Raw genomic sequence first — 16,520 nt, 5'->3', positions numbered from 1 at the left:
CTCGCTGGTATAATTCAGAATTCATTGCTCCATCAAGCCGTCCTGGCCCAGATGCAGAAAAACAGGCCCAAACCATGATACTACCACCACCATGTGTCAGAGATGGGATAAGGTTCTTATGCTGGAATGCAGTGTTTTCCTTTCTCCAAATATAATGCTTCTCATTTAAACCAAAAAGTTCTATTTTAGTCTCATCCATCCACAAAACATTTTTCCAATAGTCTTCTGGCTTGTCCATGTGATCTTTAGCAAACTGTAGACAAGTAGCAAATGTTGTTTTTGGAGAACAGTGGCTTTCTCCTTGTAACCCTGCCATGCACACCATTGTTGTTCAGTGTTCTCCTGATGGTGGACTCATGAACATTAGCCAATGTGAGAGAGGCCTTCAGTTGCTTAGAAGTTACCCTGGGGTCCTTTGTGACCTCGCCGACTATTACACGCCTTGCTCTTGGAGTGATCTTTCTTGGTCGACCACTCCTGGGGAGGGTAATAATGGTCTTGAATTTCCTCCATTTTTACACAATCTGTCTGACTGTGGATTGGTGGAGTCCAAATGCTTTAGAAATGGTTTTGTAACCTTTTCCAGCCTGATGAGCATCAACAACGCTTTTTCTGAGGTCCTCAGAAATCTCCTTTGTTTGTGCCATGATACACTTCCACAAACGTGTGTTAAGAAGATCAGACTTTGATAAATCCCTGTTCTTTAAATAAAACAGGGTGCCCACTCACACCTGATTGTCATCCCATTGATTGAAAACAGACTGACACTAATTTCACCTTCAAATTAACTGCTAATCCTAGAGGTTCACATACTTTTGCCACTCACAGATATGTAATATTGGATCATTTTGATTCAATTTAATTGGATCGATTGTTTCAAGCCAAATCGGCCTCAAGATCGGCCTTCAAGAACCAAGAACACAGACGGGTAAGCTCCGACTCTCATTTGGATACAACACAACAAAAACACCACGCTGTTTACCTGCATTTAGATTAATACATGTAACTTGTATTGTTTAAGGTACCGGTATGAGATTATTTAATTTGCTTCAGAATGTGATTGTCTCAGTTCATCTGATTATTTCATTAGCCTTTTACCTTTTATCAGTGAAAATGCATACATGTATATGTATGCTGCATAAGTTATAACACCTATCCTGTTTTAATGAGACTCAACCCACAATCAATGAAGTCAAATCAGTCTTAGTTGAGCAAGTTGGTAACGGTATTTCTTATTTTCACCATAAATTATTTATATGACTTTGGTCTATAGCTGTCAAATGCCTCGGCCTTAAAACCAGTTACCGCTGTGACGTCACACACTCAGGGCTGGCTGGCTCAGCAGGGCAGCTCGAATGCCAACTTTGTTGTTGATTTTAACTCTCAAAAATATATATTTTTATTCCCATTTATGCAGCATACAAAGAGTCAAGGATGGAGATACTATCCACTCAGAAATTTATTTAAAAATAAAAGGTTCTGCGTATCTCCTTTAAGGCTTCATTGTTGATCAGTCACTGTGGGAAAATCCCCTACCTATAGCACAAGGAATTTAACATCTTTTCTGCGTGTGTGTGTAAAATTAGCAAACTCAAAATATATGTAGCCAACTGGGCCTGCCTCCTAACATTTTAATTAGGCAACGTCATGCTGCTAATAACTTCCGTTTTTATAACGAAATGGAATGGAACAAAGAGATATAACGCTGGCTGTCATTTCACTTTTATGATCTTTCACAGCAGTGAAGTGTGCAGCTGCCACCTTAAAATCAAAAGTTTCAAGAGTCTCTCTAGATGTGATGCGCGTAAGCCTCGTCACCTTACAACAAGGCAACTTCGCTGCAATCTAAAATCACACCTCAGCCAGGGGAATTTGCTTTTCCATTCAACCCTGAACACCCGACATTTTGCTTTCTTTTCTGGTGGATCAGCCACTGCATCAGTGGTATCGTCCCCTCAGACTCCTTGACTTGCTTGGTTTCAGAAAAAAACACATTTTAAGGCTCATTTGTTTAGCCATGTCTGATACCCCTCACTCGTTATAGCAGCCAGCCTACATGTTTGTTTTGACGTTAGTGCGTGCATTTTATTAGAATGAAAGAAATGTAGCCTAGACTACAGGTTGCTTAATTCCCCATATACTGCCAAACCTATGGCTTCCAAATAAAAAATGAACAGGCTTGTTCATTAACAAAATGGAAAGGTAGCGTAGAAATTGTGCTTTGGCACATTTTGCTAAAATTCAAATTATGTGGAAGGAATTATTTTCATCAGACATTGTGACCGAAGAGATTTAATTTTGTTGGACTTGACAAGATTTTTCTGATCACAAAGTCCAGTAATTATCAAGAGCGATGTACAACGAGCACATGCACCCCCCAAGAGCAGTTGGGGCTTTGATGTCTTGCTCAAGGGCACTTCAGCCATGGATTTATACTGTAAATGAGGACCACTGAATTCAATGCCAGCAAAACTTGGGACAGGGGCGACAAAACCCTGATAAAAAAATAATAATAATAAATAAATATAAAATAATAATAATAAAAAACCTCACCTGGGGTAACAGCTCACAACTAATTAGGTCAATTGGCAACAGGTCAGTAACATGATTGGGATGCTCTTTTATACCCAGAGAGGCAGAATCTCTCAAAAGTAAAGACAGGGAGGGGTTCTCCGCTCTGTGAAAGATTACGTGGGCAAATAGTGCAACAACTCTAAAATAACATTCCTCAATGTGAAATTGCAAAAAATGCCAGGAGAATGAATGAATGAATAAATGAAATCTGTACGCATGTGACAAGGCCCAAAAAGCAATTTTGTCTGGACTCAGGCAGCAAGGCATTAAAAGTAGACGACCTTTCGATTTTGTTAAATCGGTGAAATTTAGTCACATTATGATAAGTTTCTGTAATATCTTTAAATAAATAAATTAAAAATTAAAGAAAAAACCCACAACACTACAGGCCATTCTTTGGTTGGGAAGTTACTTAATTTTGGGGGGATTCCCTATCAAATAATGTGCATGAAATCGATCACTTTGCACGGTCAAGTAGACTGAGGAAGTCCATGTGCACGTGCTTACCTCATTTGTAGTCTTCTTTATCTTTAGGGTTTTACGGTAGCTGGAACCCAGTGTTGCATTACTGCCATCTACAGGTCTATTTCCTTCGCAACATAACGTCTTTTCTTCTTGCTTTCCGTTACTATAGTCGGTCTTTCCAGTTTCATTCACACAGTCACGTCCGCCATTGTTCTTTCCGGTTACAAAATTTGTATCCTGCAATGCCTTGCGCGAACAGGGAAAGCCCGCCACGTGATGCATGACATAGCATCTTGAATTGGGTCACGGTGAAAGAAGGGGGGAAAAAAAAAGGCAGAAAATTTAGGGCCACTTGGCCCCAAGTTCATCAGTTGTTCTATTTAAAAAACAAAAAACACCCCTAATAAAATTGGAAGTCTGTAATTTAAATTCCGTAGCTTTCAGTCCATTAAACAAAAATAACTGAGTGTTAGGAAAAATTATTTTTATGACCTAAACTTGAAAATTTTGAAATGCAGTCTACCTTTAATAGCAGACATGATTCTGTAGTGGAAATCACTGAACGAGCTCAGGCACACTTCCAAAACCCATCACCTGTGAACACCATTCGTCACTGCATCCACAAACGCAAGTTAAAATTCTACCCTGCATAAAAGAATCCATATATAAACAATATCCAGAAACACTGCCACCTTCTCTGGGCCCAAGCCAATTTATAATTAACTGAAGTCAAGTAGAAAACTACCCTGTGGGCCGACAAATTAAAATTTAGACAAAAGAGACAACCGTCATTCACCTGTACAATCAGAATGCACATTTGAATGAAATTTCATTCCACTGGCTTACGTCAATATAACTGCCGCACACAAGTATTGCACATCATCCGGTAACCAAAAATATGAAATTTACAAGTAGATACTTAAGGAAGGGGGGGGGGGGGGGGGGGGGGACCCTGATATTCTTCTTGGAAATCATGGATGCCATGTCCTCCGGGCTAAAGAGGAAAGGAACCATCTGGCTTATCAGTACAAAGTTCAAAAGCAGCATCTGTGATGGTATAGGGGTGCAACAATGCACATGACATGGATAGCTTGCACATCTGGGAAAGCACCACTAATGCGGAATAATATACGCAGGTTTTGGAGCAACATACTGCCATCTAGACAGTCTCCTTTTTTGGGAAGGCCTTGCCTATTTCAGCAAGACAATGCCAAACCATATCCTGCACATATTACAACTGCATGGCTCAGTAGTAAGAGTCCAGGTGCTGACCAGTTACCTTTTGAAAACATCTGGCACAGTATGGAACAAAAATATAACAATTGAGACACTGGACTATGGAGCACTTGCATGTGACGTCACAGCCGATCCAGATTGTGACGGACGCCATCTTGTCGGTCAAACGCCATATTCCGCCTTCTACTTCTGGTTCTACTTCTGCTTTTACTTCTACCTTTTCTTCTGGAAAACCCTACTATATACAATTCTACTACAACGGCTGCGGCTACAAGCTCTCCCTACCTGTGCACGTTTATGTTTTTTGTGTGTATTTTTGCGTGTTGTTCGTCTGTACCGGACTTCAATATCCACTACAACCGTATGGACTTACTGGACATTGGTTTCCAGCAGAAAATGACGGTTTGTAGCGATTTCCATCGCATGCACAACATTCCGGACGAGAAAAAAAAATATATATATATATATATATATATATATATATATATATATATCAATCATTCCGGACGAGATGGCAAGACCAGTGGGGTGTCCGTGGATTGTTATTGGAAGCAAAGCGAAGGAGGCAGCGCCGGGAGCCGAAGCAAAAGCGAGGCTACAGGCAGAGCCAGCCTGTTGACTAAGCTCAGAAAACAGCCACTCAAATCTCCACTGCCAAGCCTCTACCTCTCCAACGCCAGATCCATGTAAACAAGACGGACGATTTGGAATTACCTTATTCTATTCTATAATCGGCTGGTCAGTGCTATACTCAATACTTAAGTGACTTACCCATCCAATGAGGATTATTTTCTTGTTTACAAGATGCCACATCTGAGTCACTGACAAATCCTGAATTTCTGTAAAGAAAACTGTCCAGAGATTTATAAGCACGCAGTGCTTCACCACTGAACAGTGAGGGAAAGTTGATGAGGTAATCATACACGTCCGGGTATTCCGCTGGCAGTTCAAAATCCGGTCGTGAAAACTCTGTCCGGTAAGCCATAAGGGTCACAAATCTGTAGATCGTTTATTTTAGACATATATCTAGTTATCTGTTCATTAGAAAAATGAGCCGTGTAGTCCATCGGTTGAAATTGATCCATTCTGTACACGAGTGCAGCAGTATTCAGCTGTGTTTTTGACCGACAAGATGGGGGTTGTGTACTTTCCGGTCACGTGACTGCAAGATCTCTATTGAGCAAGTGAAATCCTATATCAGGGAAGAATGGGACAACATTTCAATTTCAAAACTACAGCAATTGGTCTCCTCAGTTCCCCAATGTTTACAGAGCACAGCTAAAAGAAGAGATGATGCAACACATTGGTAAAAAAAAAAATTCCCCTGTCCCAACTTTTTGAAAAGTGTTGCTGGCATCAAATTCAAAATGAACACTTTTTTTAAAAACTGCAAAATTTCTCAGTTTCAACATTTGATATGTTTTCAGTGAAATATAGGGTTTCTGTGATTTGCATGTCATTGCATTCTGCTTTAATTTGTATTTTACATAACATCCCAACTTTTTGGAAACAAGGGTGTAAATAAAGGGTCTAAATACTCACAACATGTCAGAAAAGGTTATCATGATATCAATATTGTGTCATCATATTACCCAGCCCTATTTTCCATCACCATAAATTCCTTAAGCTGCACACCATGTTGCTCTTTGTCGCATTCTGTCTCTTTACTCTCCGATTTTCTCTTCTTTTGTTTTTTTTCAGAGCTACTTCTCTTATGTCCTGTTCTTTTGCAGCCATTCCTCCTCGTTCTTTAGGTAATGGTTGCCTCTTGTGTTTCAGATAATCCATGTACCAATTCTTGCCAAGTGGTCCATTTTTGTTAACTCTCTTCCCATCAGGATAACGGTCTGATGCATCGTCCTGCAAAAGGCTGTCTGAAGAGTTCCCTCTCCATGTTATGCCTGCCCTTAGTTGGTTCCATGACGCAGCATCCGTTGATTTGTGTTTATGGACATTTTTGACCCTTGCCCAGCGTGTCATAATTTCACTATCTGGGGAGAGAAAATACATAATGAATTAAAAAATTTCAAGCGTTAGATCTGCAACACTTAATTGACATATTGATTGATGTGAATATAATGAACCAGCTATACAAAGGAAAAAAAACCTGAAAAAACAGCAGGACAACCAAAGGTAGCCTGGAGGTAACCCAGGATTCAGAAGTGGTCTTTTAAATAAATAAATAAATAAATAAATAAACGACCTTAAGTACACAAGTCATTCTACCAAAGAATGGTTAAAGAAGAATAAAGTTAATGTTTTGGAATGGCCAAGTCAAAGTCCTGACCTTAATCCAATCGAAATGTTGTGGAAGGACCTGAAGCAGGCAGTTCATGTGAGGAAACCCAACATCTAGGCCTGTCGCGATATTCGATATACAGACTTATCGTACGGTAAATGAAAATTAACTCAATTTTTTTTAACACAATTTTGGCATTTACGCGCTGTACATCTACATAAGGAAGTCGCCAGAGTGTTAGCTTGACCCACTGACTGAATAAAACACCGCTCTGTTTTCTGTCGTCTCACGCGGCTCTCCATCAGAAGCGGGGCCTCCCAGCATGCAACAGTTATCCAGCCAGGGTATCCACTGAATGAGGAAAAGACAACAGCACGTTGCTCCGTGATACAGACCATACAGGGTTTCCCATACATAGAGCATTGTGTGGCGCAGCGCCACACAATGGATTCCTAGCGCCACACAATCAGACTCGCAATTTTGAAAAAAAAAAAAAAATCCGTTGCATATCGTTCCGTTCATTCATAGTGCTCGCTCTTCTCGTTCACGCGCACGCACATAGAGAGAGAGACGGAGAGGCATGTACACAGGCCTGCCGGTGCGCATATACCCGGACTGCAGGTAGGCCTGTTAGGCTAATTAAAAATAACGCAGCCTTCCCCATTCGCCTTCCGACCCCTTATTTTAAAAGGTAGCCTACGTCGTGCTCGTGATGAGCTTTATCATAGCCTTCTTGGCTTACAGGAAACGGACATCCCTGAGTCAGGCTATAAACCAATTTTGATGCAGACAGCAGCAGCTTGACGCGAGGAACCGGCCTTATTGCATTATCCCGTTTAAGCAATCACTTCCCTTACGATAGGGCACTGGAGTTTAGGAAGCCACGCAGAATTAAATGTTCTGATAGGGCATGCAGGCTTTGCACCAATTAGGGTAATGCTTTTTCATTATTGTTAGTTGCCTTGGTGTTACCTTAAGTGGTTTCTTACATCCAATTATGATATTTTATTTTATTATTATTTTGTTGTTACATTATACTATTTATTTCATTTTAGTATTGGTTGAGGTAAGTGTTGAGTTCAATAAAATAAAAACCTCCAGCTTGTTTTTTGCAATTTATTCCTTGAATGTCAACTAAAGAATGATTGAAAGATTGCCACCAAAAAGGCAAAAAACTAAGGTAAAAACCAGAGATGCACCGATTGACCGGCTGCCGATCGGAATCGGCCGATTTTCACGTGATCGGCCATGACCGGCGACCGCCCGGTCAAAATTAAAATATGCCGATTTTCTGCCGATCAAAACTTGTGTATCACAGAGATGAAAGTGGAAATACTCGTAATTCGCAACTAAAAAGACTGCAGCTACACTGGCAGCTTGAACATGCTTTCTAGTGCGATTGTGTTGCGCTTGCGCAGAACAGTCAGTCCTGCGCGCCTAACGAGCTCCGGCACGCGCGCCGTTAACAACAACAAAATTCACTATATTTGGATATCCACATATAGTGAATTTTTTTTTTTTTGTGCCAGATATTGGATGTGAAAAGAAGAAAACTTTGGGGTTGTGTGAATTTCCCATTACAGGAATTAATATGTTAGCCTATTACCAAACATCTAGTTAGATTTGTACAAAGAGAGAGAAAAAAAATGCCTTTTTGTTTGTTTTACAGCCTTGGTTGCACTTGATTCCATTGGAAATTACTCTACAAATACACATTTGACAAAGATGATAGAATGGCTATGGTATAAGTATGACTGGAAATTATTTTTGTATTTTGATACTGAATGAAGAAATGGGTTGTTCCATAAGGCATAAGTTTTCAGATCTAAATAGGCTTATGAAAGTGTTTTCCATAGCAGTAGGCAAATAATATATGAGGGGGAGGTTGTTTTTGTGCCAGATATTGGATGGGAAAAGAAAAAAAAATGTTTGTGTGAATTTCCTATTTCAGGAATTAATATGTTAATACCAAACATGAAGAAAGATTTTACAAAGAACAATGTCTTTTTGTTTGTTTTCAACCTTTGAGGTGTTAAATTTATTACTGAAAATCTGGCAGAATGTTTTATTAAAGAAAAGATAAAAAGAAAATAGTCTTTGTGTGTGCTGTGAAGTGGTTTGAAAAAATGAAATCGGAATCGGCAGGTCACACTCCATGGAAAATCGGAATCGGCCCAAAAAATTGCAATCGGTGCATCTCAAGTAAAAACTAAACTTTAACTTCAATTTTGGTGAGTAATTTTCATAAATTTAAAAGACAGGTTTTCCACCAACATCAAGCCCAGCAAACTAATGGCCTGCCCTGTAATGTAAAGTTGGGTCAAGGAATGAAACCAGGCAGGGTTCTGGTAAAAATTGTTTTAGCTGTCTAGAGAACTTAAAAGAATTTAGATTGAACTGAATAATCTCAAATGCTTCTTGTAGCTTTAAAAATAGTCCCAGCAGGTGACTCTGAAGAAAAATACTGTGTGTGTTTGAACACCGCCCGCTGTAAACACTTTGCATACACCCCAATGACCGACTCCACCGACTGCCACAACACCACCGCGCACGATTCCCTCATCGGCACAGTGGAGCACCACAAATTGCTACCTGGTCTGTGGGAAACACTGCCATAGGCGTAGAATTCGGTATGGACGTGTCCCTACTAACATCAGACGACAGCTCATACGTCCCTACCAATATTTCCGACTGAAGAAAAAAATATATATATCATGCTCCGTGCGCGGTACACAAATGGTTACTGTAGGTTTCCACTGGGTGAAACACCATGCAAAATTCACTCATGAATATTCAGTCTGGGGGCGTGGTCAGAAAAACAGCAAGCACGTTCGGCTACCGTGTCAATTAGCAAGTGCGGTTGCAGTGCAGTGACCGGCTGCTAGCTAGCAAACGGTCCTTGAGGAATGTAACGTTAGATTAGCTTGTAAAATGAATCAGTTAACAACAGTTCGTCTTCAGTGTGTAAAAACGACAACATACGAATGTGACCGTTTTCTAAGTTTGTGTGCCATGTAAATAATCCGACTTGATACTGACAACAACTGGTGTTCATTAAGGTCACAAAAGACATTATTGAATCATGTCAAATTGTGCTAATGTTGGCTAATATTGCGCCTAGTCTTGCTTGTGAAATGCCTGCAAACTTTAGCAGCCCACTAACCCTTAATTTGAAGTGCTTCAGTTAAGACCTGCAGAGCCCTGACCAAGTTCGTGTAACTTGACACATGTAAACAACAACCACCCAATGGTGATGTGGACATTAAAAGGTGTCTGGGTCACGAACAATCAAATAAAACATTTTCACGTAATAAGCATAACAGCCTCTGCCTTCATCAGAAATTTTTGGTTACTCGCGCCTCTCTTTTGAAAACGTCACATACTGAGTACATGCATACGCTGAACTGATTGATTTTCGAGGGGGTTCATTTGAAAGCTGTAGGCTAAAAACTTCTCTGTCGAACCATCACTCCCTCCTCTCCCTCCCCTCTCTGGGCTCAAGAAAACAACAAAAGGGCAATAATATAACAACCACCAATCAGAATTCAGATACATTCTGTTGCCAAGTAAAATTGCAACCTTTCAATGTGTCAAAAAAGTTCTAGAGCCCTCGTCCTGTTTTACCATTAGATCAATCACATATCAGCTTAAACTAGCATTCTAAAACTAGTTAAAAATCACACAGAAGATAGCCTATTCCCCCTGCCAGCCTAACGGAACGCAGTGTTTAAGGCTCCGTATGTGTTTTACTTCCATTTATGAGGGAAAGGAACATACACCCTCCGGACAGTCAGTGCATTATTCGCTTGTAAAACACATTTACAAATTGGTAGAATGAGTTAAATCATCACATGCAAGATTTGCAATTAATCAAATGAATTGCATATTATTATTATTCATGAATTACTACAGTTCTGAACTAGAGGTCTGCGCGGGACAGAATTTTCAGTACCGCTCCCGCAAAGAATTATGATTTTCAGTCCCGCTCCCGCCTGCAAATCCCGCATGATGCAGACGTTCGCGTTATTTCTCACGAAAGTTCTTGTCATTGGCTTGGGGAATTAAACATGCTGAGCTTAGCTGAGCTCTCCACTGACCGATCCTTCATTTATTGCAAGTTTATTGTTTAGACTCAGACATTCTGCTGACGCATTCCAAGTTGAGCGCTGCATGCGCTCATGATTGACAGATCTCGCTTTGACTGACAGCTCTCGCTTTGCGCACTCGCACTCCCACTTCAGAGTCTGTGGCGTTATGATTCCAACCGCGATTTCATTCTCCTCTCATATGAAGTGCTGCACAACCAGCTCCTCAGATTATACACTGTCTATTTCTAGCTTTAAATTGAACAATCCGTGCGATACACAGTCCTTTTTAATACTAGTTAATACTTTTTAATACTTAGGACTAATACTCTTGACTTTTTAACGGTAAATGTACCTCTTTTTAAAGCAGCACTTACTTCTGAAGCACTGTGAGCTTCACTAGAGGAGCTCTGCTCTTCTGCCATGATCGGAGATCTCAAACACGGAAGAGCGGAAAGGAATTGGAAACGTACGCGAGATTAGACCACATCCGCAAATTTAGGCATCTTAAAATGTTTTTATTAATGCCAAATAAAATATCCAGCACAAATTATATACGATAGACATAAATTAATAATTTATAAATTTTATTTTAAACACGTTTTTAGTTAGCGGGACTGCAGCTTATCACCTCTCCCGCCCGCGCCCGCATTGTGCACTCCCCCTCCCGCCCGCAATGAGCTTTCAAAATTTGTCCCGCGCCGCACTGCTTTGCCTCGGGTCCCGCGGGTCTCCCGTGGGAGTGCAGGGCTCTATTCTGAACTTCAAGTTTTAAAAGTCTGGACTTTGGAGAGATGATGAATACTCTTTTGGTGGAACACAACGGACCAAAATATTGTGGCCCTCTAATGTTGACCTGAAGTTGGCGCCACTGTGTGTTGGCATTGGGTTTCTGTCCCCACCAATGTTAATACCAAACCTACACCCTTGCCTACATGTTACCTCGTTCTAATTGTTACTTTTATCCAAATGACAGCTGGCAATACGTTGTTGCTTTACACTTTTTGTTTATCTGGGTACTAATCTTTGAGAAACTGGATTAGCAGAATGTTGCTTGTGAAGAAAAGAATGTCTTTATTACCCTGTGCCAAGTTAATATTTACTTAAGTGCAATTTTCAAGAGCCAAAGATTGTATTTTTAGGGCCTGAGCACTGTTCGGTGCGAAGACCATATTGTTTTTCGAAGGATTATTAGGGCCCGAGCACCGTACGGTGCGAAGACCCTATTGTTTTTTGAAAAACAATAGGGCCCGAGCACCATTCAGTGCGAAGACCCTATTGTTTTTCGAAGGATTATTATTAGGGCCCGAGCACCGTTCGGTGCGAAGACCCTATTGTTTTTCGAAGGATTATTATTATTTTTCTGTGGCGCTGGGCTTTTTTTGAGGCATTTCCCATGCACGAAAACCCATGAAATTTAATACACAGATCAGTCATTGTAACCGCTTCTCAGCCACAGACATTTGGCCCCGGGCATGGCCCAGGGACTTCATAGCGCCCCCTAATGTCATGGAGTTCTTGGATTGGCATATAGTTTCAGCTACGCATACCAAATTCGGTACATATGTAGGTCGTTCCAAGACGAACAACTTTCGTATATACATTGCATTAGCCACTCCCAACAGGAAGTGAGGTAATTGGGCTTATATGCTGTAGCCCAGGGTTATTTTATAACTCCTGATGCTTACACTGGGTACTACTTTATGTATTGTTTATGTTAGCTGCAGACCTACACGGTATAGCTATAGTCCCTTCATTAGCTGTTTTACACACTGCTAGTTATTTTCCACTGACCGTTAAGTATTGTTACTTTGTTTCATTTGCACGGTTTTGTGTGAGAGCACTAAGTGGGCAGACTGGGAGAGGATGCGCGTGAAGAGGATGGGATCTGCACGAGAGAGAGAGAATCGGACCAAGCTACTTTTAACCAGTTGCTAGCCGTCCATCTTGCTGTGGTAATTACAGTATCGTATAGTATTAGTATTGTTTATTCGCCTTGCATTGGAGTTGTCTGATAGCGCTTCGAGCTACCGGGACGCTCGAGGTTCCTCAGACAGCCGACGTGGGACATATGCGGCCTGATAGCGCCTCGAGCTACCAGGCCGCTCGAGGTTCCTCAGGTTAGCCATCGAGGGAGCAGCATCGAGGGGGAGCGCGCTCTGACTGACCGTGTGAGTTGAAAGGTTGCTGAGCGAGACATCGGAGTGACTGTCACGCGAACTGTGAGTAGGATACCTGCTTTGGCGAGGATCCTCACCGATTTTGCGAGGAGTTTTAAACAGGCCTGTAACGGGGTTTTTCTTTTCTTTTCCTTGTGTTATGCCGGCTTTTCCGTGATCATGTTTATGTGTAGTTTGAGTGACGTCACCGCAGTATTCTAAGCGTTTTGGTTAACGGTACTGAGTGTTGTATTGTGTGCGCTGTATCCAGCCTGTTGAGCTCATATCAGCCGCAAAGAGTTAGACACTGGGAGATTATCCATATTTGAATCACTAGTTTGTGACGCTTGAAAATAGTTGTTTACACTCTCTGAATTTTCACACGGGAGTCTTTTCTATACGGATCGAACATAGCTGTTCAATCCATTTGTATTATAGTCTTTCATCATATTTAATCATTTGGTATACCTTTAAAGCATCTAATAGCCGGATAACTTTATTATATACTGTTCAGCTTTTTATTATCGAGTAGGCATCTTTTTGCCTTTTTATATATTTAAATAGGCTACTTTACTATATTGCCATAGGGTTCTTGTTTTACAACCTTTAGTAAGGCCACCTTTTAATACACTTTTCACCCACTTGTACTGATATTCTCACTGTTAATAAGAGTTTTTTGGCTCAGGTCTTGTAGAGTATCCAGGCAAGGGGTATTGTTGCACTGTATCTTGATAGAATACACTTTATTATACTCTTTTTTTTTTTTTTTTTTATATTACTGCCTCTGTGTCCATTCATTGGTTAGCATAGCAAGTTTATGTTGTCACATCAAGTGTATCGTGTGGGTGGTTAAGTCTCATAGTTTACTTAAAAGGCTTGACAGGTGAGAACCTAACCCCCAGACCCAGGTTACACTTATTACACCCCTCTGAGGGAAAAGAGGGCTACAATATGCATTTGGACACGTGGTCATTTTTAACGTACCCCTCCTAGACGGTTCATCAGATTCATGTCAAACCTGGCAAACACGATGCCAAGATATTGCTGATGTTGAATTGTGAATGGATTTTTGATATGTTGTAATATGTTGAAATGGCAATATTATGAATTTTAATACTTGCCACATAAACAGGAAATGTGTCATAAAGTCATAACACATTTAATGATTTGGCTAAAACCTTTGAGGTTATTAGAGAATGTGATTATTATGACATCTGGACGCCCAATATTCCTGTCTGGTATAGCACCACCAACTGGCCAAGGAAAGAATAGGGTTTTGAATGTGTGTGTTTTGACACATGATGAATTTTAACATGCTCCTCCTAGACGGTTCATGAGATTCATGTGAAATTTGTTATATGTGATGCCAAAATGTCGCTGATATTAAATTGCGAGGGGATTTTTGATATCTTGTAATATGTTGAAATGGCCTTATGATTTTAATATCTTGCCACAAACAGGAAACGTGTCAGAAAGCCACAGTGCATTGACTGTATGGTCGGACACTTCTTACTTCAATAGATATTATGATAACCTGACGCCCAATGGGCCTGCCTGTTATAGCGCCACCACCTGGCCAAGCAGGAAATGTGCCAGAAATTGGCAATGCCTTAACTGACTGATCTGACACTTTACAAAATATTGTGTATTATGATTGTGAAGATATTCACATGTGTAATTCAGATGCCTAGCACAGTGCCACCATCTGGCCAAGCAGAAAATGGGGGGAAAAAAATGCTCAATTCATTGATGGATTGATCTGAAACTTTACAAAAGATTGGACATCGTGATTCTGATGATATTGACACGTCTAAATCACATGCCTAGCACAGTATCACCATATGGCCAAGCAGTAAATGTGGCAAAAATTTTCAATGCTTTGACGGATTGATCTATGACATGCCTGACATAGCGCCACCAACACACTCACTCATAGCGGAGCTCCTAGCGGAGCGCCATACCTAAGAAAAAATGATAAACCCATTGAGTTGATTTTTTGTGGTTTGTTTGTGTACCAACAGTCATACACACCGCCTAGTGGCCCGTGTTAGTAACTACCAGTCATACACACCGCCTAGTGGCCAGTGTTAGTAATGAGCAGTCATACACACTGCCTAGTGACCAGTGCTAGCCAGTAAAGAAATAAAACAAGAGACTGGCTATGATATAAGAAAATTCTACAACCCAGAAACAGATGGCAGCTCCGCTTTTAGGCAGTGCCTAAATCTATATACAGGGATGAGAGTTTTCCGCTTGTTGGCGGATTTCCGTTTTTTCTGAGTAAAAAAAAAAAAAAAAAAAAATCGACCTTTTTATATGATGCCAAATCCGTTGAGATTTTTTTTTCCATTTATTGAGGGGGGTTGGGGTATTTTCCTTCGTGATACTCAAGCGTAATTCATTCCTACGACGATGTTACATGTTTAGATTTTCGTCATCTTTAGTCTCGCCAAGTCTCGTGGTAGAATACGCGTCATCTACAATGTAATTGGTCAAAACATCGCTGGCGAGAGCATGATAGCCAATCATAATAGTTCTTACAAAAGTACCCGCATCCGTTCTATTTTATCGAAACTTCCACATGTTCATCGTCGCTGCTCTTCAAAAATACATTTCTCTTTTGTATCGGCTTTTTTACTCAAAATGCCGAACACAATTGACAAGCGAGACGAAGCAAACGTACATGAAATCAATGCTAGTATAAAAAACAGAGAGGACTGACAAGCTTTTGTCTTTGGCCAAAAAGCTGAAGTCGAAATGATCAAATGAAAATGAGAAATGACTGTGAACTATAAATAATTGCACAAAAAGTGTACATAGACATTATCCCATAAACTTAGCATTCGTTTGATTTAATACACTGAACATATGATAGTCAGTAAATCTGAATTAATGCTGACAGTTTTGAAAACTTAAATATTTCAAAATACTTTTTGAAGAAATCATATGCAACTAATGAGGACATAGCGAGAAAAGGTCAGTCACCCTAAGAAATTTTATTTAATATATGAACATTTTGAAAGTTAATAAAACTTAAGTTTAATGTGAATTTAGTTTGTTATTTTTGTTGATCATGAATGATAACCATACCCTTGAATGTAGAATGTGATTTTATTTTTAATTCAAGCAATACTCCTATTGATTTGATACAAATTTTCATGAAAATACATAAAAAGACAACAGATTTTTTTTTATCTACTACAGCTCAGATTGCAGGAAAAGTGGTTTGTAAGGCCTTATTTTTCAAAATTTTCCTGGGGGGTATCCCTCCCCCCGTTGGCTTCAGGCGCCATCTTGTTTTCTGCTTTTTTGATGACCACCCACTCTCATCCCTGTATATATTATACATGTAGCACGCGCACATACATACATATATATATGCATACACATATATATATATATATATATATATATATACACACACACGCGCGCGCGCGCGTGTATATATATATATATACACATACATACACACACACACGCGCGCGCGCGTATATATATATACATACACACACACACACACACACGTGTGTGTGTGTATATATATGGATAGTACAGTGGTAATGCTCACTGACTACGACGCAGGAGATCGGGGTTCGAATCCCGGTCGGGGCAAAACATCATCCAGTAAGGGTCCTTAGGCAAAAACCCCTCATGATATATCAGCCTACCTCAGGAATGAGTGAAAACATAACTGATAGAGTCATACCGGCTCAGACGTCGCCCGGGTCAACAAGGTCTGCGTCAGTTGCTAGGGAACCAGGG

At 40.3% G+C, this 16,520-nt stretch overlaps 1 protein-coding gene across 9 annotated transcripts in view; it reads right to left on the bottom strand.

Moving 5' to 3' along the window:
* Positions 1-16,520, bottom strand: part of zcchc9 (zinc finger, CCHC domain containing 9) — a 246,027-nt gene that overhangs the window by 161,248 nt on the left and 68,259 nt on the right. For all 9 annotated transcript variants that reach the window (XM_060908766.1, XM_060908768.1, XM_060908760.1 and 6 more), the window contains one exon: positions 5,911-6,266. In XM_060908766.1, coding sequence (XP_060764749.1) covers positions 5,911-6,255 — 345 coding nt within the window. In that variant the 5' untranslated portion in view covers positions 6,256-6,266. The remainder of the gene's footprint in view (positions 1-5,910; positions 6,267-16,520) is intronic.

Source organism: Neoarius graeffei, chromosome 25 (genome assembly GCF_027579695.1).
Source record: "Neoarius graeffei isolate fNeoGra1 chromosome 25, fNeoGra1.pri, whole genome shotgun sequence".
Taxonomy (NCBI): domain Eukaryota; kingdom Metazoa; phylum Chordata; class Actinopteri; order Siluriformes; family Ariidae; genus Neoarius; species Neoarius graeffei.
Note: the sequence above shows the minus strand (reverse complement) of the source record. Positions and strands in the feature narration are given on the sequence as shown.